General features: G+C 38.7%; 1 protein-coding gene across 1 annotated transcript in view; it reads left to right on the plus strand.

The window, feature by feature from the left end:
* LOC131967100 (contactin-3) overlaps positions 1–21,852 on the plus strand; it is a 132,827-nt gene that overhangs the window by 96,303 nt on the left and 14,672 nt on the right. The window contains exons 13-20 of the mRNA XM_059328619.1: positions 4,665–4,792; positions 5,374–5,546; positions 8,040–8,157; positions 11,487–11,645; positions 14,798–14,947; positions 15,551–15,621; positions 17,320–17,554; positions 17,666–17,781. Coding sequence (XP_059184602.1) covers positions 4,665–4,792; positions 5,374–5,546; positions 8,040–8,157; positions 11,487–11,645; positions 14,798–14,947; positions 15,551–15,621; positions 17,320–17,554; positions 17,666–17,781 — 1,150 coding nt within the window. The remainder of the gene's footprint in view (positions 1–4,664; positions 4,793–5,373; positions 5,547–8,039; positions 8,158–11,486; positions 11,646–14,797; positions 14,948–15,550; positions 15,622–17,319; positions 17,555–17,665; positions 17,782–21,852) is intronic.

Consider the following 21,852-nt stretch of genomic DNA (forward strand, 5'->3'; position numbering starts at 1 on the left):
CTGTTTCAAAATGGGTCATTTAATGTCTGTGAAGTGGTTATTTTCTTTCTCTAACAGAACTTTTCATTTTTGCTTTTACTTGTCTTGTGAATCTTAACATTTTTGTCCAATATTGCCTAAGAAATTAAATAAGCCACCAGTCAAATGCATGATAACATGCATTAGCAAATAAATGTAATCTGATTTCTATCATGAATATTTTGAGAATCAATAGCTTTTGCTTTAATATACACTTATGACAGGGCTGTAAATGGTTGACCCTTTGAAATGCGCACGTGCTAACTTTTTGTGTGAAGCATGCAGCTTTAGCCTCACTCTTTAAACATGATATCATGTAAGTAGCCATTAAGGCCCTTTTATTTGTTAAAAATAAGTCAGCTGGAAACATTAAAACTGAGCCAGAAATGGTGTTTTCAACCAACGTAACGTCAGCTTAATTAGCTAACGAGAGGCTGGCATTTTTGCGCCATCTGAGCGTGGAGCTGCTTGCTGGTTAGCAAAGGGGCATTCGGAATTCAGGTTAACTGTGATATTATTGAGAGTGTAATTTTAGCTTGTGAAAAACATGATTTAAATTTTATGCAAAAAAAAAGAAAGAAGGAAAAGCTGACTCCTTAGAGTGTCTACCAGTCCAAGAGAACAAGACATTTTTAGATGACCAAATTGTTAAAAATAAATGTAATAAACCTATTTTAAATGTAGATGAGTCTAGTTTGAGACGTAAAGTCCTTCAGCAATGAAGGAGCCAGACGCCTTTCACTCTAAGAGCGTAGTGGGCGGGAGGGTCTGTGGACCTGAATAAAGGAGCTCAGGTGGGCAGGAGGTTTGGTAGTTACTGTTTTGTAGGCAAGAGACAGGATTTTGAATTTGATGCGAGCTACGACTGGGAGCTAGTGCAGAGAGTGATAGTCTAAACGTGATATCACGTGATATTTTCTGCTGCAGTTATTTCAAATTAAAATGGCCCAGAATCCAAAGCTTATGACATTAAAGCTGCTTTGATTAAAAAATAATCATTGCCCTGAGCCGCACTCATTTGATAACTCTGGAGATCAAATTGGACTTTTCTCTCATAGGATGGCCATTTCATCCCATCATCCAGGTGTTCTTCTTAAACCTCTCAGGCTTTACCCATAAACCTGACAGAACATTCTATACAAACTTCAAAAAAGCAATATTTTTTTCTGAACATACTGACTTGATAGCACTAGTCTTTTGGCAATCAAACTCCACACATGTGATTTCTCTCAAAATTGAGTTGAGTATTGGAATCTATAGAGGGAAGTTTCTACTGACTTTCTGAAATTTGTCGCACTAGAAAAAGTTTGAAATGGAAACATCCCTGCCCATATCCAGGGTACAGGTTATATCACTGAATTTCTTTCTTTAGTGCAAATACTTCTGATGAGTCTCGAAGGTTCGGTAGGAATTCATCAACTCGAGCCTCCTATGTGAATACAGGAAGATAAACCTGAGTAGCTCACTTAAATATGCTGAGCCCGGAGCAAAGTGTACAGTAATAATATTATTGTATACAGTTCATGTTCATTTGTTTTGATACATAGATCATAATCAGAAAAATGCAATAAGCAAAAAATGATCTTTTCTAACTTTATATGGCTTTGAGTGGAGAATAAAGTAAATTATCTTAACTCAGTCAACTAAACATGATCCTGTACTGTATTTTTGTAAGCGCTGTCCATTGTTTTTTGAAAAAAACATTATCTGATGTAACCGGCAACTTAATTTCAATAGGATATCCTATTTGAGATGACAACAAAAACATCAACACAGGGGCGTCAGAGTCATATTTTCTCAAAGAGTGAACTCGAGATGCTAAAAAGGTTGCAGAAAAGGGAAAGAGTGTCGGGACAAAGTGACAGACTGCTGTTAAATATAATTATTTAACACTGTGGGACTGTTACTCTAATTATTTAGTTTTAATTTGCATGTCGGTTATGAATGCTGCTAATGTGTCAGGTGAAGTTTGAAGCATAAAGCTGCTCTCTTGGTAAATGGACCTGCACTTATATAGCGCTTTTGAAGTCGCATTGCGACCACTCAAAGCGCTTTACAATACAGACTGCGCTCATTCACCCTTTCACACACACATTCATACTGGTGGCAGAGGCTACCCTAAACGGTCCCACCTGCCACCATTGGGAATTCATTCACACACCTCATGAACACAGCACATCGGGAGCAATTTGGGGTTCAGTATCTTGCTCAAGGATACTTCGACATGTAGGCTGCGATGGTCAGGGATCGAACCACCAACCCTTCGGTTGGGGGCCAACCAACTCTCCCAACTGAGCCACAGCCACCCCCTTCTTGCTGTTTTCCCCTTTCTCATTTTCTTTAGGGTTCTGACTCAGATCAATATGTGCTATTATATTTCCATAAACTCTATGCAACACGCTAGACCTGCCTCAACATGTGGCCAGTGGAATTGATTACATTTTCCATGGTTTGGTCATGAGGAAAGGAAGAAAAATTACCCAGGCATTACTCATTCAGCGCATTTGGACAAGAATAGAAATTCAGAGCAGAGTTTGTCTACAAAGCAGATAGTTCTTTACGTTTCTATTTGTTTTGCAGCTCATTGCCCCTCAGGTCATGTTCTCAGCGCGCCTCCATTCCTCAGCGTTTGATATTTTTGTCAATAAATCAGCGCAAAGCACCCTGTGTCAGGCATGCTCTCTGGGTCTCAGCTAGGCCCGAGTGAATACATATTTATTCCAATGTGGAGCCAATGTGAAATTGTTTGATTTTTGCGCTGGCTGCTCACAGCATTTCTGTTTGATTTACTCAATCCAAAGGTCACAACAGGAGAGCATTATCTGCCTCATTTATGCATATGTTTACATGCTTTCCAACTTGTGTGTGTAGAACCAAGGTGCCAAAGTAACTGTTCCAGGCTCGAATGGAAGTGTTATTGATACAGCACAGGATAAATAATATTCTGATTGATCCTGAAGATGTGCAGATCTCGCACTCACTTTTTAAAATCCGTTTTTTTGTTCCCTTCCCTTTAATTATTTCAGATTAGTGTGCTTTCAAATGTCTCTCTAAACAGTGTCTAATAGACTTTTTTTGATAGTCAGCATCATCAAAAATATCATAACCTGTTGGCAATGGAAATAGGCAATTTGTCCACAGCCATTCAGACGAGCTAGCATGCTTGAAACATTGAATTAAACTGTAACCACATCATTTAAGTTCTACAGAAACCTGATAGGATCACAACGGTTTCAGAGCAACAGATGTTGACCACAGATGACCACAGCAAGTCATCAGTTAACTTGTGAAACTGAAACACCAGTAGCATCTATTGCAGAAATGTTAAAATAAGTCAACAGTAACAGGAGTCTCCTGGGTCAAACTCCTGTATTTCTTTGACCCATCCACCCCAACCCCCACCCTACAAGACATTGTCACTGTTTATACTATGTCACTTAGTGATGTGCCAATGTAGCCTCATGAACCAGCAAATAGATGCTACTCTATAATCAACAAATGGCTGAAAGCACACTCAATTACCCTAGCTTGAGCCTTTTCTTTAAATGAAGAACACCATCTAGTGGGTTCAGAAAATAAGAAAAATGGTTCATGAGGCTTCCTTGGCACATCACTAACATCACTTGAGTTCCCCCGGTTCTCCCGTCATAGTTTATACAGCCACCACAAATAACAAATATGGGTAATAAGGTACTTGTACAAACAACCTGCATCATCTTTTTTATTTTTATTACCTGCTCTGAAAGTACCGAGCTTAATGAGCAGTACAAATACTGTCACTATACACGCTGCCCTACTTACAGGTGAAGGTTGTTGTGGCTAGAGAAAGTCCTGCCAACAGTTTCCAGTCATATTCTTATTTGCAATTAGGCTCATTCACAGACATTCACAATATGTTATGCATGTATATATTGTGCATATGTTTTCTGATTTGAACGTATGCTCAAGAAACAATATTTTTACACTTTCATAAAATCTAATTTTAACTGGTTACATTTTCACTAGACAATCTTACAACAAAGGGAAATGTAGTTCATGAAAGTAAGTCACAAGCTGTTACAAGCAGACAACAATGGGGTCAAAACTCCTTTGTGTAATTGTTGTTTTAGTCACGTTTCTCTCAAGCACTCTCATCACACTCCCACTTTACCTCTCCCATGAGACCCAGCTGACATTTATTCAAGTGAGACGCTCCTATATGTCTCCATGTTATTACTGTTCAGAAATGGCGTATAGATACTATCACCACGTGTTGTAGGGAGATAAGGCTGCAGGTAAAGCAGCGCTGCTCTCCTGTTCCTCTCGCCCAGGTGGCCTGTTGTGTATCCAATTAATATGCGCATTTAAGCTATTGTGCTGTCAATACTATGCTGACCCTACAGCAAATCTGTTCTGCTTCAGCTAAGTTAATTGTTATCTTCTGAGGCGTGCAAATAGACTTTTGGAATAGATTCTGAAGCATTCTTTCAAAATGAAATAAATGGGAAAAAAGTTGAAATGGCTCGAGAAATGACACCATATCTCAGCCAGGAAGTCGTTTCTAATTTGATTCTTATCACCACTTTTCATTCAATTACCAGCTAATGAATTGATAACCAAATGAGGGAAGTCATGATAGGCTGTTTCAGCTTTGTCCCTCTCCTCAGACAGACCATCATGAACGATGGGACCCTACGGATCACCAACATCTCCAAATCTGATGGTGGCAGGTACATGTGTTTGGCCAGAAACCAGTTTGGAACATCCAGCAGCACAGGGATGCTGCTGGTGAAAGGTATTTCTTGTTCTTTTTTTTCTCTCTTGCTACTGTACCTTTTAAGCCAAGGGTTTAAACTTTTGTTAAGGGAAAAAAATACTAGCTCAAGCATGAAATTGATAATGAAATATATAGCCGTTTTATGTTCCCGCCGGTTTGACAGACGTATAAGTCATCCGTGGTTTTGTCAGCTGTGAGTTATTGTTCATGTAGCAGAGTGGGGCAAACCACCGCCGTCTATAGCTGTGAGTGAGGAATATTTTGTCACCAACATTTAATTTAAAAAGAGCTGCTGTAGCATTTTCAGATTTGGGTTTTTAAATAATGATGATTACAGAGAGGGAGTTCTTTTTTTCCTTTCTGGTTGACATTGTGATTGCAGTGTGTTTAATTATTCATTACTGAGTTATGGGAGGCATTCGCTTCCTAAGTGAAGTTATTTAAGGTCACTTAATTACACCGATAGAGCAGAATCTGTCTCACTATTCTGGGCAAATTAAGCTTTATTACTTTCTTCATTTTGCTGGATTTTTTATAGAGATACGGTGCTATAAACAGTAACAGATAATTTTTCCTTTTCAATTCCCATAATGCTGCAGAGCCGACCAGGATTCTAGTCCCACCCCTGAGTTTGGACGCCACTGTGGGACAGAGCCTCGTGCTGCCATGTGAGGTGTCCAGTGATTCGTCCCTGAGCCCAGTATTCAAGTGGTTTTTCAACGGGAAAGCCATTGATTTCAGCCGGCAGGAGCACTTTGAAATGATTGGAGGGGTATGTATGAATCTGGTGACCACTTCTTCTTTTGGATTTTAGGCAACGAAAATCACTGGATGTGACCTACATCATTCTGTTTTAAAGTTTGAGGTGATATTGAAGCTCTTGATAGCTATGCTTTTCTGCCACTTTACATCTGGCACAGTCTATGATGTTCATATCAAATTTCAATGTGCATTGAAACTCAACCGCATCATTTGTTATCAAAAACATGATGAAAGATACATAACAGTACCAGGTCTCATAATACCAGGAGTTCTTCTGCATCTTTTCAAAGATAGTGAAATATTAATGATGATTACTGACATGTGAAGGAGTCTCTGTTTGTCCTATGATTTTCTCAACAACTCTTCATCCAATCCACTTCACACTTGGTGGGAGTACCCGGAGAAGTGCAGTGCTGAGAGATCACTTGAAGTCTGTGGGACATTTTTATTGGTAGTACATTATGTATTGTATACCGTATTGAAAGGGGATCCCTATTACCTGTTACACTGCTGAATGGCATGCTGGGTACAACTTTCTCTCACTCACTCCCTTCTGTACATCCATGAACAGATGGTGAAAGAGAGAACAGAGAGACTGGAGATGTTACATTGTAGCAAACTCAAATATTTCAAGCAACATTCCCTGTAATCAGGGGAAACAGCTCGCTTGGCTCCATCTACCACCACATCTGAAGTTTACTAATCATTATGTTATAGCATCTTTGTTCTGTCCATATAAAAACAAAGTGTGAAAAGAACAATTTGCAGAGGGAGGGGTTATGTTCTGCACTGTGTCTTGGCTCTTTCTATACAGATTAACCTTCTGAACCCGGGATCAAAACATAAAAGACCGCCAATAATACACTGTATATTGTAGAAAGAAACCATCACCAAAACAAGCTTAAAATTTTGATATTTCTCTCAAAATCGGTTGAAGCCATGATTGATTCTACTGGGACGAACGGTCAAGTGACAAATATTCACTGTAAGTCAGACAGAACAGCATGTTGTTTTCACAGAGCAGAGAGGAGAGGACAGGAAAGGTCGCAAGTAAAGGTTGTAAAAATGCAAATAGTTCAATAGGTGTAGCATATGGAGACCCAATATTTTTTCAAATATGTGTGACACTTGTGGGTACTTGGAAAAGAGTTGTATATATAAATTCAACTTTATTCTAATAAAACATTGTAAAAAAATAAATACAGGAGAGTCAGGCGCCACCCAAAATGTTCAAGATATTTAAAGGTTAATGTTCTTTGTTCTTTACAACAGCTTTAATGGACGGATAAACTTTTCATTCATGTTAAACTATTTCTTGAATTAATGAGCTTTCAAGGTGCTGGTTGGCACATTTTTTAAATAGCCTACAGTTTTTTATGCTAAGCTAGGCTAACTGCCTCTTGGTTTTAGCTTCATAATGCAAAGACATGAGAGTGGCATCAAAAAGGGAGAGGCCCTCTCTGGAGGATCTGTAACCTGTAGATAAACATGTAATAATAATAATAATAATAATACATTACATTTTTATAGCGCTTTTAAAGGCACTCAAAGTCGCTTTACATGACAGGAAATTAGACACATACAAACACAAAATACAGAAGAAAACAACTAAACAGAGATGAGAGATTATGAGTATGTAGATATATAGGCCCTTACAGGATAAGGGATACAGATATAAGGGCCCTTATAGGCCCCTTAGACACAGTGATCCTTAGTTTCAGGTTTTTATGCTCATAGTGATGGATTCCATCTCCTTTAATTCCGAGATGGTAGCAGATGTTACTGTGTATTGTGTCTGAGGGGAGAACCTGTAAACAGGAATGACATTTCTCCATCCCGGAGGTGATCTCACTGTATGAGCAAATCAATCAATTCCTTCCCGTACAAAGGAGCCTAAATGTTTGTAATTAGAAGATTTATGCTCCCTCTGATCGAGCACACCAGGCCCACTGAAAGTCTCTGTACAGCACTGACATTTCCAGGGTGAACATAATCACAACAGCTGTTTAACTCGCCTTCACTTTTAACACAAAGGAACTGAATTCCGAATCGCTATATTTTGCTGGAAAAAAAAGTTTTGAATAACGCGCGCGCATGTGTGTGTTTGTGTGTGTGTGTGTGTGTGTGCATGGACGCACAGCCGTGCAAAAAGCAGCAACAACAATTCTTGCGGGAGCTATTCATCTGAGCTGTTTGGTAAACACAACAAACACTGATCCAAAGGAAAAAAAACAGTTTCAGAACAAGTCATTTTTGTGTAGCCTTCCTCACAATGTAAAGCTGAATTAATTTGTTTTGCTAGACTGTCATGTCATCTATTTCCTGGTCGTCCTGTGGTGAATTCTTCCAAACTTCTTTGTGGAGGATTTACTGCGTATGACTGAGAAAGGAATTTAATGTCTTCTGAGGATTTTCCGTTCTTCTTTTTTTGACTTTGACTTTGCTACTTTTGGTGTTTTTCTACCTCTGCTAGACTTTTCAACGAATGTGTCTTTGTCATTAGGGATTTGCTGGTGACCTGATGGTGAGGAACATTCAGCTGAAGCATTCTGGGAAGTATGTGTGTATGGTACACACTGAAGTTGACACTGTCTCAGCAGCAGCAGACTTAATTGTCAGAGGTATGTCTCTTCCTAGTTTCTTACACTGCTTGTCATTTTGTAGGACTCTATGGATGTTTTCAATTTCTTGTTGTTTTTTTTGTAGGGTGTGTGTGTTGCTTAAGATTATGACACACATTTCACTGCTGTCAGATAAGAGCTGTCTCACCAAGATGTCAGTTTTCAGAGATTCAGAGAAAACAGCTTTAATAGACTTTCAGAACGACAGCCAGAAAAGTTTTCAAATTAATCATTCTGTTTTTAACCCATGTTCTCTGTGATCAACTCACTTAACTTAAAGCAATCCAGGTGAGTAACTCTGAAAGCTTCAGGGCTGTCCAATAAGATCAGACAGCAGCTTCAAAAATAGACCATATTTCAAGGCCATATATTCTGTATTTTATGTTGAAAATTTAAATAACTTTACTTTGCTGAGCATCTGCGATTAATTTCTGTCAAGGGTCCCTTATGATGCATTATTACTTTTTATTGTTTGGCAGATGATGGTTATAATTTACCTATTAACTGTTTAACATTTTTATAATTGATGTTCAATCATGGTTTTGTCCTCCAATGTGGGTGAAGAGCCTGTATAACTGTGAGTCAGTTTCATTTCCATGTACATGTTTTAATGCCAATTCAAGTCCAAAGATCCTGATTGCAAATGGTGGAATTAAAAAAAAAAAGTCAAAATTAACCCTAACCCTAAGAGTGGAAAATGAAACAAACATTGAATAAATCCTGACATAAATTAGATGTGATTTAAATGTCCACTAAAACTCAGATCAAAAACTGATTGTACGCCCAAATAAGAATTACTGGCAGGAGATCAACACATCCTCATATGTAAACGTATTTATACACATTTTTGACGTTGTAAAAAGGTTTCAATTTGGTCAAGTTTAGGGGGGGAAATTAGCTTAAAGTAAGCGAAAAAAGAATGTTTTAGGTGGAGCAAAAGACGGTTAAAAAAAGCTTATTTTTTTAGAATAGGTGATGTAATGGTGATGTAAAGCATGACAGAAAATGTGACGTTGCTATGCATATCAGTTCAGTTATGTAACTTCAAATATAAATTTTTCACATGGAACACGAACAGCCTAAATGGGCCATGTTGTTCTTTATACTCATATCATATACTCCTTTCACTTCGGACCACCATTATCTGGATTTCACCAACTCCTAATATTGACATAGCAGCAGTGGATGGAAATGCAATTAAAATCATATTTTATTGTCCAAATATTCTGTAAATTCAGTGAAAGTTTGTGTTGTTTTTTTTCATCAGTGGAGTTTTCCCTAAAATACCTTCACACATTTGTTGTCCTTTTTTCTTGTAGTTAGAGAATTGGAATTCTTTACATCTACAATTTGAATGTACATGGTAAGAATTCAACGACTGATTAGACATTTTAAATTGTGGTGTAATCACAAAGGCAAGTCCTGCAGCGGCAGGCTGTGTGTGCTATGCTTGTGTTCCATATACAAGAGCACCTGCTGTTTCCATTCATGATGGCACGGTGCACTACACCATGCTCTAAAAAGGTCATGGAATATAAATTGGAGGGGTGTGCTGATGAATTCCTATGTTCTCAGCCAGTCACACTATTGGCCTGTTCTCTTTTACTGTAAACAGCTGTGCCTATCATAGCCAGTCACCCATGATCCAAATGGATAACCAAATGGAGAGGAAAATAACACTGTTGTCTGGGAGGTTCAGATTGGCAAAGCGTGACATCAAGAGTGTCAGCCAAAGTCAGCCGGTGCAGCTTTTACATACGGATTGTATGTTTCTAAATGCATAATCTGAAACCAAGCATTGCTGATACACGGTGATCTTCTTCCAGCAGCAGGTAGTCCCGCTGAGCGCTCAGTGCTACTTCTGCAGATTTGTGGGCTTAGCAGCAAATCTCACGTCGGTTACCCAAGTCCCATTCTGTTTGTTTGATCTCATGTTGCTGCTTTCCCTAATTTCAATGAGATACAAATTGAAAATCCTGCCTTGTTTTTCTAAAGCCGCAGTCTTTAAAGGTCTCTTGTGTTATTGTTAGATAAAGATTTTGCTCCTCTTGGTTAGTTAGTTAGTTAAGCAACCAGGCAGGCTTTTTCTTTATTTTTCTTTCTGGGTCCTTAGCGTCAGGCTTTCAAGTAACTCCAATGTAAACTCCAAGCTTTTGTTCTGGAAGTCAAGTGACAAAGTACAAAGAGCAAGAAAGTCTGCATAGGGGGAGGACAGAGTGGATGGATGGGTAAAAAGAACACAGGACTTTCACATGATGCACATTTCGCACTTATCCATGCTGGTAGGTGTACGTTGCCCATAGCATCTATACATGCTATGGGCAACGTACACCTACCAGCATGGATAAGTGCGAAATGTGCATCACAAAATAACTGGGGGTCGCAGCAACCAAAAAAGACAAAAAACACGATCACACAGAGACATAAAACAACAAAAAAGACACAAAATGACCTCAAAGAGACACACAGTAAATACAAAGAGACATAAATAAAAGGCCACACACACAGACAAAATGGCTCCAAAGAACAAAAAGCACCATCAGACAAAGTCACCACAAAGAGACACAAAAAGACCTCAAAGATACACACGATGCACAAAGAGGCACAAAAAGACATAAATAATACACAAATAATACAAAGAGACCAACCATAAAGGTGCAAAACAACTAAAGAGACCAAAAACAACAAGAAAGTCAAAACCACCACAGTGTGTTTGCTCCTAAAAGGGAGACAAGTCTATCCACGTCCAAAAGACCGCTTTTCATGTCCCATGTGAAACCACACATTTACAGATTCTTAATTTACATAAGAGAAACACTTATTTTAACCCAAACCATGATAGTTTCCTAAACCTAACCAAGTAGTTTTGTTTGAATTCACAATATTAACCGTTGTTAACATGTTTCAAACTGATCATAGTGGAGCATCATAGTTTGATATGTAGGGCGACCCAGTGTGTTGAAGTCACACCAAGGGTTCCAGTGTCCGTATGTGAGTTGAAAATGAGAACAGGTTGCTCCATAAGACAAACAGTTCTTCTCACTTCTCTTCCGATCTTTTTTTCATCACAAGGTTAATGTGATATCACAATATAAGTGGGGGTATTTTAAGCAGAAACCTGAATGTAGTGGCACTGGCCTCATATATCCTGTAATTAAACTAAGACAGTAGATGGTCTAGCCAAAGTGAACTGCACTATTCAGTGTATTGATTAGCCTGGCACTCCCAATAGAACCCATTATATCTCCACTAGCCCTGAACTGAAGTTGTAAGCTGAGTTATGAATCACCTAACGCCTGTGTTGAGGTCCTTGTTTCTGGGTGTTGCAGGACCTCCTGGTGCACCCGAGGGCCTGTTGGTGACTGACACTACTGACACCACTGTGCAGCTGTCTTGGGGCTCTGGACATGACAACCACAGTCCTGTTACCATGTACATTGTCCAGGCCAGGACCCCCTTCTCTATAGGCTGGCAGACTGTGAGAACAGGTAACAACTGCTTATTTTTCTTTCATGTAAGTCAATGCTGAGGAGTTACAATATATGTAATTTTTGTTACAAGTCAAGAGATCCTCATGTGTTTTATCAGGGTAGTCTTTTTTTTTTTTTTCAAGATATGACCTGATTGGGACATTTTACAGTTGAAACATCAACTTACTGGTAAAAGAACTACAGTATGTATGCCTGTGCGCATTTTGAAGAATCGCATGAGAAATGCTTGATGGAACACCGAAATTCGATAAAACCTTCGAAAATGCGAATAAAAGTTTTTACTATTGCCGGACGTGTTTTTTTTCTTCGGAAAACAGTTAATGCCCTATTAACCAGGCCACTGCCAGTCAAGACGAGCTGATATGAAAGAACAATAAGTTGCCCAATTAAATCCAATTCCTCAAGACTTCTCTCCAATTTTTCTTGGTGGCCAAAGTTCTCGATTAGCAACCTCTTTTTGGTTGTTCTTTCTCTCTTGCAATCTTCTTCTTCTACTGTTTACTGACGGATTATCCGAGACGTTTACATTACACTACCATTTTCTGACCAAAGTACATCATTTATTCGTTCTAAACCAGTTGATGAAAATATCCCTAATTTGCATTTTCTTAATGCGACACGCATTTCGACTTCAATGTAAACACGGCTACTATGGTTCAACAAAAATAATTTGGGTGTTTAAGGAATGCAATTTCTTGTTGTCAGCTGATAACACTGATATATCTGTGATAAGTTAATTGGCCCAGCCAATTAATCTGCTCAGCTCTTGTTCAAAATGCTGTGTACAGTGTGGAGGAAATATGTGCCTGCCAGAGCCAAACATTTAGAACACATCACAACACAACACAACACAAATAAAATGGTCCATGCAATTAATGTATGTAACATATGTTTATGTTTATTAGGGTCTGCATGACCGAAAATAGCAGCAGTAAGGACCAGCGGTCCTGGGGTCTGCACAGAAAAGCAACTTTTTTGACCACAATTATTTTGTTCACTTAACCCAGATTTAAAAAAATAGCAACATGAAAAGTATTCCTTACACTATGTGCACTACAGTACAATTCACTACAATACTCGCAATATCACGGTATCATGTGAGCTCATGCAAGAAGCACAGCATCAGCAATGAAAGCAGGTTCTATTTGTTCTATTCCTATTTTATAATGAATTAAATGATTTAAAAAATATATTCTTAGCCCGCTAGATGGTGCTATTCAACAAAGAGTTAAAAGCACACTCAATTACCATTGATTGAACCAAGAGCGCCATCTAGTGGGCTCAGAAAATTAAAAACAATGGTTCATGAGGCTTCATTGGCACATCACTACTATTTACGGCCTCACAGGCTACAGTTTAATAAAGGAAATACCCACTTTACAACACAACATGCCCCATAAGATAACTTCTGGTAAAACATACTTCACCACACCACCATCTTTTTCTACGTATCCGAACTGTGAGTCATGTAGTCGACGTGTTCCGTAGTGCTGAACACCTGCAGATACACCTACCTTGATGATACGATCTACATTCATGGACCTAAAAGTTCTGCATTAAAGATTTAATGCAGCCTTGCATCTACACTGAGGGTTACTCTCTGCAGTGGAAAACCAAATTGAGAAAAGCACCTGGTGTCCTGATTTTTTGTATCTTTTGTTTACCTGTGTGGGTCTATAAGTTGTTAATATTGTATAGTACATAGCTACATAGGTCAGTGTGAATATATATAAATATACCAGCCTTCTCTTTATATTCCTTATACTTCATACTACTTACCAGAATATTTGACAGACATCATCATGCAGGCTGATAAAGAATTTTTTTTCTTCCAATTTAAATTCAAAGAACACAACCCTCTGATTGCAGAAAGATTTCATGTTAATGTCAGTCATGTTAACTAAAGTGAACTCTTCTGACAGATTTTCCCCCTATTTAGTAACAGCTTTTATGTGTGGAATCATATTATGACAGGACATGGAAATTGCTGTGCGATAATGCTTTCTATTGTTGTCCTAATATATATACAGTATATATATAAAGTATATATGAGCATTAAAGCACAGAGAAACACTTCAATACAGCCCTTTTTTTATCACAGCCACTTGAGTGTATTCTATAAATCATGGCCTCTCAAACAGACCTTTTGAAATCTGAATCTTTTGAAACCTCTCTGAAAAATCATTAGTTTAATGATAGTTACATTTAGCATTAAAATAGGTTGTATATTGTAAAAGTTATTCTGAAGACACAACCATAAAACACAATTACCTCAATAAAATAACCACAGACAAACAAACACACACACACACACACACACACACACACACACACACACACTTTTCAAAGGAGCTGAAAGAAATGCATAATAAAGGATTTATTAACCCGAACAAGACTCTGTACGCTTTAGATCCGGTTACTGCAAGAAGTGTGGTTAATTGATAATAAATGCATAGTTTACTGCTAATTAATGCATTATAATGTGTAAGTGTTTTTTCATCTCCTATAATCTAACAATAAACATGTTAATCATGCTGCTATTAACTTTTTTATCGTCTAAATAACACCTACTACAGGGTAGTGTAGTAGTCAACAAGATCTCCCACTCAAATGACAGAATAGCTTGTTTGTCAATACCACCCATAACGACACATACGAGCATTTCGCGGCACAGAGCAGATCGTTCTAAAAATAGCACACATGTCATTATACATACATTTCGATATAAGATTCACAGTTGTAAAAAAAGGATGTAGTTTCATTGAATTTAGACTACAAGACCACTGATCTAGGTTTAAGCCAAGACCAATAAATGTACGTAAATACTGGAAGTGAAGTAGTTACGAGGATGATGTGCTAGAGAGCAGTGGAGGACAGTCTCAAACGTAAATATGGGTCGTATTTTGCTGCCTGTACAAATTACCTCTGGGGTTGTTCTTGAGGGGAGATGAGTCTCGTAGTAGTAGAGGTACTGAATGCATTGTAATTGTAATAGTATTAAAAGGTTTACAAAAGTCATCATTGTGATATACTGCACTCGTCTGTGAAATGTTTTTTTTTATATATTTGTTGGAGACAGAATATGAAATATGACTCAAAAAACATCAAAAAACAAAAACACATTTCAATTCAAAATTCTTTAATCCTAGTTCCTGATTCTGTGCCTGGACAGATGATGCATGCAACAGTGAAAGAGCTGAACCCCTGGGTGGATTATGAATTCAGGGTGGTGGCAATCAACAGTGTTGGTGTTGGAGAACCCAGCACGCCATCAAAACAGATTCGAACCAAAGCAGCAGGTATCCTCTCAATTTGTTGTTTCTCTTCATAACAAATTAATCAGTCCCACTTGGAAAATGTGATTTAACTGTTTACTTCAGCGCTCCCTGTGATGTTGCTCATTTCAAATCTGTTGTTCGTTTTCATGCCAATACTTTGATTACTCAGTCACATGTAAAAAGAATTGGAATTACACTTTGAAACATTTAAGTAACAACACTAAGCTCGTGTGTCAGCGCTCTGGAACTTGATTAATTAACAGATGCATCAATGTGAACTATGTGCACATGAGGTGTCGACATGAAAGTGTCTATTTTGAGCCGGGTAGCTGAGTAATTCCATCCCGCTGGTTGAATCACAAGGGAACAAGTTTCCCGTTGTGCCTCACACGCGGGGCTGACATACGGTGCTCGGCTTATAACGTCACCGTACACGGCTGGTAATGCCACTGTCAACAAAAATTCCTCCGCTGTGTGATTAACCTGTTTTATGTAAATAGACGCTCTACAGAGTGACTGTAACACCTCATTCAAAGCTGTGTGGTGAAACAGAATCCTCTGCACCTGCCTGAGACATAACAGTCCAAACAGAGGGATGATTACGTTTCCTTTGTGTCTCTTTAGTTCCCAAGGTTGCACCAGTAAATGTGAGTGGCGGCGGAGGAGCTCGAGGAGAACTTGTCATCATGTGGGAGGTAAGAGGATCATGGGCATTTCTGAGTGGGCATTCATTGTGACAGAGCATTCTTTGAGTCTTTTGATGAGAATGGTCTTCTGGCAGAGTTATTGTCTGCAGTGGCCTGGCTTCAGCGGAATGGCTTCTAATTAAAGGCAGAGCTTTTCTGATTTGCTGCCTGCTGACTCCCCCTGTTGTGTGAATCAGTGCAAATCTACTAAAAAGTGACAACTTTACATTTTTTGGATGTGGTTCAAAGTGCAGAAAGATGCTGTATCTGTACTTTTGCTCAATCGTTTTTCAGACATATTACATGTTTTCTACATTACTTTATTGCAACTCCCTAATTTAACCTTCTAATCCCCACGCTCCAGGCCAGACTTTTGGTTTTCAGGCACTAGTGGGCTCAGTCTTAATGTGACAGAGATGATACCAGCATAACAAACTACATGACCTAATGAATCCATAGGTGCCAACCCTGTCCTGTGATAGTGGTTAAATAATGTTTCAAAGTATGGTTAAATTACAAATGAGTCTCTTCTTTACAGAAATGCCCACATCATGCTAATCTCATAAAGATTGGGATAAAACCCATGCAGTTTTCTAATGCAGTTCAAATGTGTTTTTTGCCTATTGAAATGTAATAATTTGGTTTGGAATTGCATAAATTGGGCATGACTGGAAAATATTATTCATGTGTGCTGTATAAAATGAGCTGCCGTGACCTCTAGGATAATCTCAGCCTCATGAAACTAGAGACCTTGAGCATTCAGAGGAAGGATGCTCTAGCTTAGAGCATTCATCAGCATTCAGCTAGCTTCCGGGTTTCTCAGCTTTTTCCAGAACAGTAGTGTTCATCATCCAATTGCAGAAAAAATCAAATTCTTGCAGAAATCTCCAAAACGTTTTTGAAACCAAATCACATCAAGAAATCAAGTTTTTTTTTATCTTAATGTGATATTCTGAAAGTTTTTTTTAACCAATTCTTCTATCAATTTTGAAAAAAATGTTAAATTTAGCACCAAATCTGTGTTACAAATGTTATTAACCCCAACACTGCTGCAAAAACCTATGACATATAAATGAGCATAGGGGTGGTCGTAAAATACTCATAAGTGAAATGTTCTAAACCCTTATACACTTTTAAAATTTGGATAAGCGCAACAAGCAACAGGATGGATGTTACAGATTTATGACTATAAAAAGATGACACACAGTGCTGAGCTGCATCTCAAATTAATCTTCAGCTTGCCAGCTTTCACATGATGTACCATGTGAAAGCTGGTTTGTGGTACTCTGCCAGGGGGTCCCTGGAAAGTCTTCAGATACAATGTATAAATAATAATATATTAATCTAAAGTTTGTTTTTCAAGTTATGATTTGTATTTTATATATCATTGATATTCCACTTTTTTTTTATTGAATATTATTAAAAATAAACACAGCCACACATTTTAGTTGGTCTGCACTAAGAGTGAAAAACTTTCTCTGGATATATGTGTGAATGAACTGAAATGCAAATGAAAAGCTTACTAATAGGCTATATCAAATTTATTCCAAAGCATGAGGGGCTAAAAAAAAAATTGAAAATCTCTGCCCTAAAGGTCCCCTGCCCCCCCCTTAAAAATGACATATATGGCTCTATGTGGGTCTCTGAGAGTTGATTTGTGCTCACAGTTGTTTGGGTCAAAGGCATAATTTTCTGTCCCTATCTCAGCCAGTTCCAGAGGAACAGCAGAGCGGAGAGGACTTTGGCTATGTTGTGGCTTTCCGCCCACTTGGCAGCAGCACATGGATCCAGACAGTGCTGGCTTCACCTGATGCATCGAGATATATTTACAGGAACGACAGCACTGCACCCCTGTCCCAGTTTGAAGTCAAAGTGGGAGTGTACAACAGCATTGGAGAGGGGCCGTTCAGCCGCGTCGTCACAGTGTTTTCTGCAGAAGAAGGCGAGTGTCTTCACCTGTACACACTGTAAACAGGAATAAAGTTGATCATGTTAATTCAGCAAGTTTACTCTTAATTTGAAACATGCATAATTCATGTTCTATCCTATTTAGAGCCCTCTGAGGCGCCATCAAGAGTTTGGGCCCATGCTGTGTCAGCCTCTGAGATGGAGGTGTACTGGGAACCAATTCCCCCTGGGTCCAGCAGCGAGAAGATCATTGCATATGAGGTATGAAAAAGACAATTTGAAATAATAGTGCCACAAGGGATATTCAAACAAGGAGTAGACATTAATCCCTGAATGACTGACAGTACAATAAGCTGGCATTGATTTGAATAGAACTGCCGGTGGCGACAACTTGGAAATACTCTGACACTGAAATACTGCATGTGTTGGAGCGGTACCTTATTCACGGGCTAATCTAGGGGATGAAGAGGTCTGTTGGCAACTGTTCCAGTCTCCAAAAGACCTCAATACCAAGGCTTTCTGAGAGCTTCTATTCACAGTAATAAATAAATAAGAGAAAGTGTGAACATCATACATCACTATCCTGTACAACAAACACTCTCCTGAGAGTTTGCTGTGGAAAACCAAGATAAAAATAACATTCTCTGCTAAACCCCAGGTATTTTATAAGGTAGGGTATGCCCAGGTGGCTTGACCTCTGCTGAGAAGCTTTGAGGTCATTGCCAGTGTTTGGTACACACATTGTTCTGCGGCAGGGGTTTGAAGCACCATGATGGCAAGCTAGACAGCAGTTTAGCTAAACTGAGACTCTTTGCATGAATATTGATGCAGAAAAAGTGAGAACTGATTTTACAGTTTTACTTCATTATACAGTTCCACAGCTCTTTGACAATAAGATGCATTGTTACTTTTACTTTTAAATGTGGAAAAAAAATTATTAAATGAAGAATATATTCCTGTCGAGAGAAAGATGTTATCACATTGTATGATTCATATTTATAAACACTATTTTTGGAGCTGGGTAGCTCATGTCTACAACACGACTGTTAATTAAAATTTTCACAATGACAAACTTTTCCTTAACAAGTTCACTGGTGACATATTCTAATGTATCTAATTTAAGCTTAAATTGCCTCTCTAATCATGTTTCAGTGGATCATTTAAATTGCAGAGGCTGGGCACAATGCCAACCAGTTTACTGTACAGAGCTGCTACAATCACTTATATATAACTTTGGTTCCTAATTGAGGTAATATAGCAAGTGCAAAACATACTGTTAATATTATGTTCTGTAGAAACAGCTGAGTCAGCTTTTAGAAAGTCTTATTTAGCTAGATATTAAGATTCAGAACTTAATCACTATTGAACAATTATACAAAGAGTTCAACATTAAACAACACATGATTTTTGATCAGTGGTGGTGGGCAGACTGGGGCCACATACCAGTTTAGGGTTACCAAACATAGCCCCAATTATCCCAGAGGAGACAACAGGTAATTTCAGACAGTGAGTCAATTTGGTACAATTGGGTTCATTGAATCCACAAGAGTCTCAGCTTTCCAGTCATAACAAAAGTATACAATTCCAAGACTGTTTAGCGACCCCAGCATGCAAGGAACATTATTTTTTAGAAGAGTTGAAAAATAATGATACTGCATAAAAAAACATCCATGGTTTCTGCCCCAATCTGCATAGGATTAGAATAAAGTGGACGTGCCTGTAAAGAAGAGTCTTTTGGGTACCCATAGAACCCATTCTCATTCAGATATCTAGAGGTCAAAGGTCAAGGGGCCCCTTTAAAAATGGCCCTGTTAGTTTTTACCTCCTAACAGTTTATATTACATTCCTTGCCAACAAGATGTCATGATATTGGTAGTAGGGCTGTATTGCTGCGATTGCTGACGTCACGTAATGAAAGCCACAAAACCTGCAGTGGCCAGTCTGAGAGTTAGCTCGGAGTGTCAGTTAATTACCCAGGCTATAGACCCAAATAGTCTCACGTGGTGTGCTAACATGACATTTAAAGCTACTTAAAGTTGATTTACACTTTTCAGAATATAAAGTTGTTTTGCGTTGCGTTGACGTCGCTCAGCAGAATGTCTGTGACCTGTCAGTCAGTCAAAACCCCGTTCCCCACCTCTCCATCCTCATTCTAGACATGCGTGCACATTCACACTTACATATGCACTGAATTTGCCGAGCTGCCCTCCCCACTTCTCAGCTTCAAAACAATGACAGCATGACAGAGAAACGTGCCTACGTGTCTGTATCAGTCCCGTCCCCACATCTTCTCTCCGTGTGCGCGACAAACTCTAAATAAATTCTATCAACCTGTACAGGCCGGTCAGATCCAACCACACTGTTGCATATGCTATTCGGTGGCCACGAGCTAACATTAGCTAACAATTGCACTTGTTTATACCACAAAAAGCTAATATCTCTTCACTGTTAGTATTAATTACTAACTGTATGCATTTTTTTCATGCATTTTATCATGGGAATGTGAAAGATTGTGGCCACCATACACTTTTATACAAATATACACCCTTTGCTTACTCATTCATTTGGTGATTTATGTTGTATTTAATATGCCCTTTAAGAAGATTTAGAGAATATGAGATTATTGTTTTTTTTTAATCTGTTGACAGCCCTAATTGGTACCAATGGTTTCCCTAAGTCTAGTTTCATATCATACTTAAGCCTCTTAAAGACGTGTCAGTTGGTTAAAATTGAATCAGGGGGGCCAGATGGAGGGGCCCAGGTTTAAAATTCGGATCAACAAATTATTGCCCTCTTTTGTTTTTTTTCTTTTTTTTGGACATCACCACTACTTCTTTGGAGTCGGGGTTATACATTATCATACAATGGTGTGCTGACCAGTGAATAAAGTAATGCTTCCTCTGTTTGCGTGTTCATCCAAATTTCTCTGTTCTTTGTTGACTACAAACAACAACAAATGGTTACTGGTCCAGCCGCAGGTTCATGTTAATAAATGTGAGTTCCTATGTGACCTGTGGAGCAGTGCAGAGTGTTCCATATGGTGGTTACTGGTGATAAGCCTTCTCGACCAATGTCGTCGAAGCAGAAGCACAACAGCCACCTGCCCTTCCACCCTCAGCTTACACTGTTAGCTCTGTTCTCACTGTTGCCGTTTATGGCGCAATTCATGGTGGTGTTAGCACCATTAGCTGCTAGCCGCCAGCTCAGCCATTGCCATGTTGAGGGCCATATGCAGGCTATGCACTGGATTTCATGTTCAGCCACTGTTTGTTGGAACTGTCCATCCACCCTGACCTCCGCCCTCTGCAGACTTTGTCACTCTTTATACCCAGCCACCTGACTCCTTTCTTTGCTCCTTTGATAATTTCTCTGGACACTAGAGGTCACCGCCTAACAATAGACGTAAATATGGGTCTAAATAGGCTGCTTGTACAAACAACCTGCAGAGTTGTTTTATGGGGAGACAACAGTCTCGTTCGGGAGTGTGATTTCTGCCAAGCTCCCAAGAGAAAGTATTTTTCCAGGGGATATGTCTCATTAAGGGCATCATTTATTTTCATATTGGCTAATGCGACAATTTGGCTCATTACACTACAATTAGACTGAGGGGGCAATTAAGCGGGGATATGAAGAGAAGCATCTCAAGGTGTGGTTTGTAAGTAAACAATATGCCTCAGTATCAGTAACTTCAACTGGCTCTTTGTAAATAATTATATACATTATTATAACAAAATGTACTGTCATGCAAGGACAGATGTGGGTTATTTTTACCCACTCAGCAGGCTGACACATTTTTCACTAAAACATCTGTGCCGTAGATAGTTTTGTTTTCCTGTAAGAGGACGGTTCCCCACATATCCTAAAGTTGTTAGACTTCTTCATCCCTCCAGTACACTGCTTCTCTTCTAGCTGTCAGAGGAATGGTTGCTACGTGCACTCACACTTATACCCACAATAACTGAAACAGCAAACAGCTGTTTACACATCCACATGCTGTTATTTACAGATAAACAGCAGATACGGAGCCACACTAGCATGAGCCACTCCCTGTGCTGTGCTATCGCTATGAGACTATCTATGTAATATGGAGGATGCTGCTAAAATAAATAAATAAATGAATGACTCATAAATTAATGAATATGCCATTAAATTTGCCAAAAAGAATGTAGGCATCATATCAATTAACATGATAGGATGAACAAAGGGAAAACAGAAAATGTAATTAGAAATTCAATAAACAGGAAGTAATACAACTGTGTAATAATAAAAGATACATAAAAAGATATATAAAATATAAAAAGAAACAAATTGAAACAGTAATATAAATTGAAA

This window comes from Centropristis striata, chromosome 3, assembly GCF_030273125.1.
Source record: "Centropristis striata isolate RG_2023a ecotype Rhode Island chromosome 3, C.striata_1.0, whole genome shotgun sequence".
NCBI classification, from domain to species: domain Eukaryota; kingdom Metazoa; phylum Chordata; class Actinopteri; order Perciformes; family Serranidae; genus Centropristis; species Centropristis striata.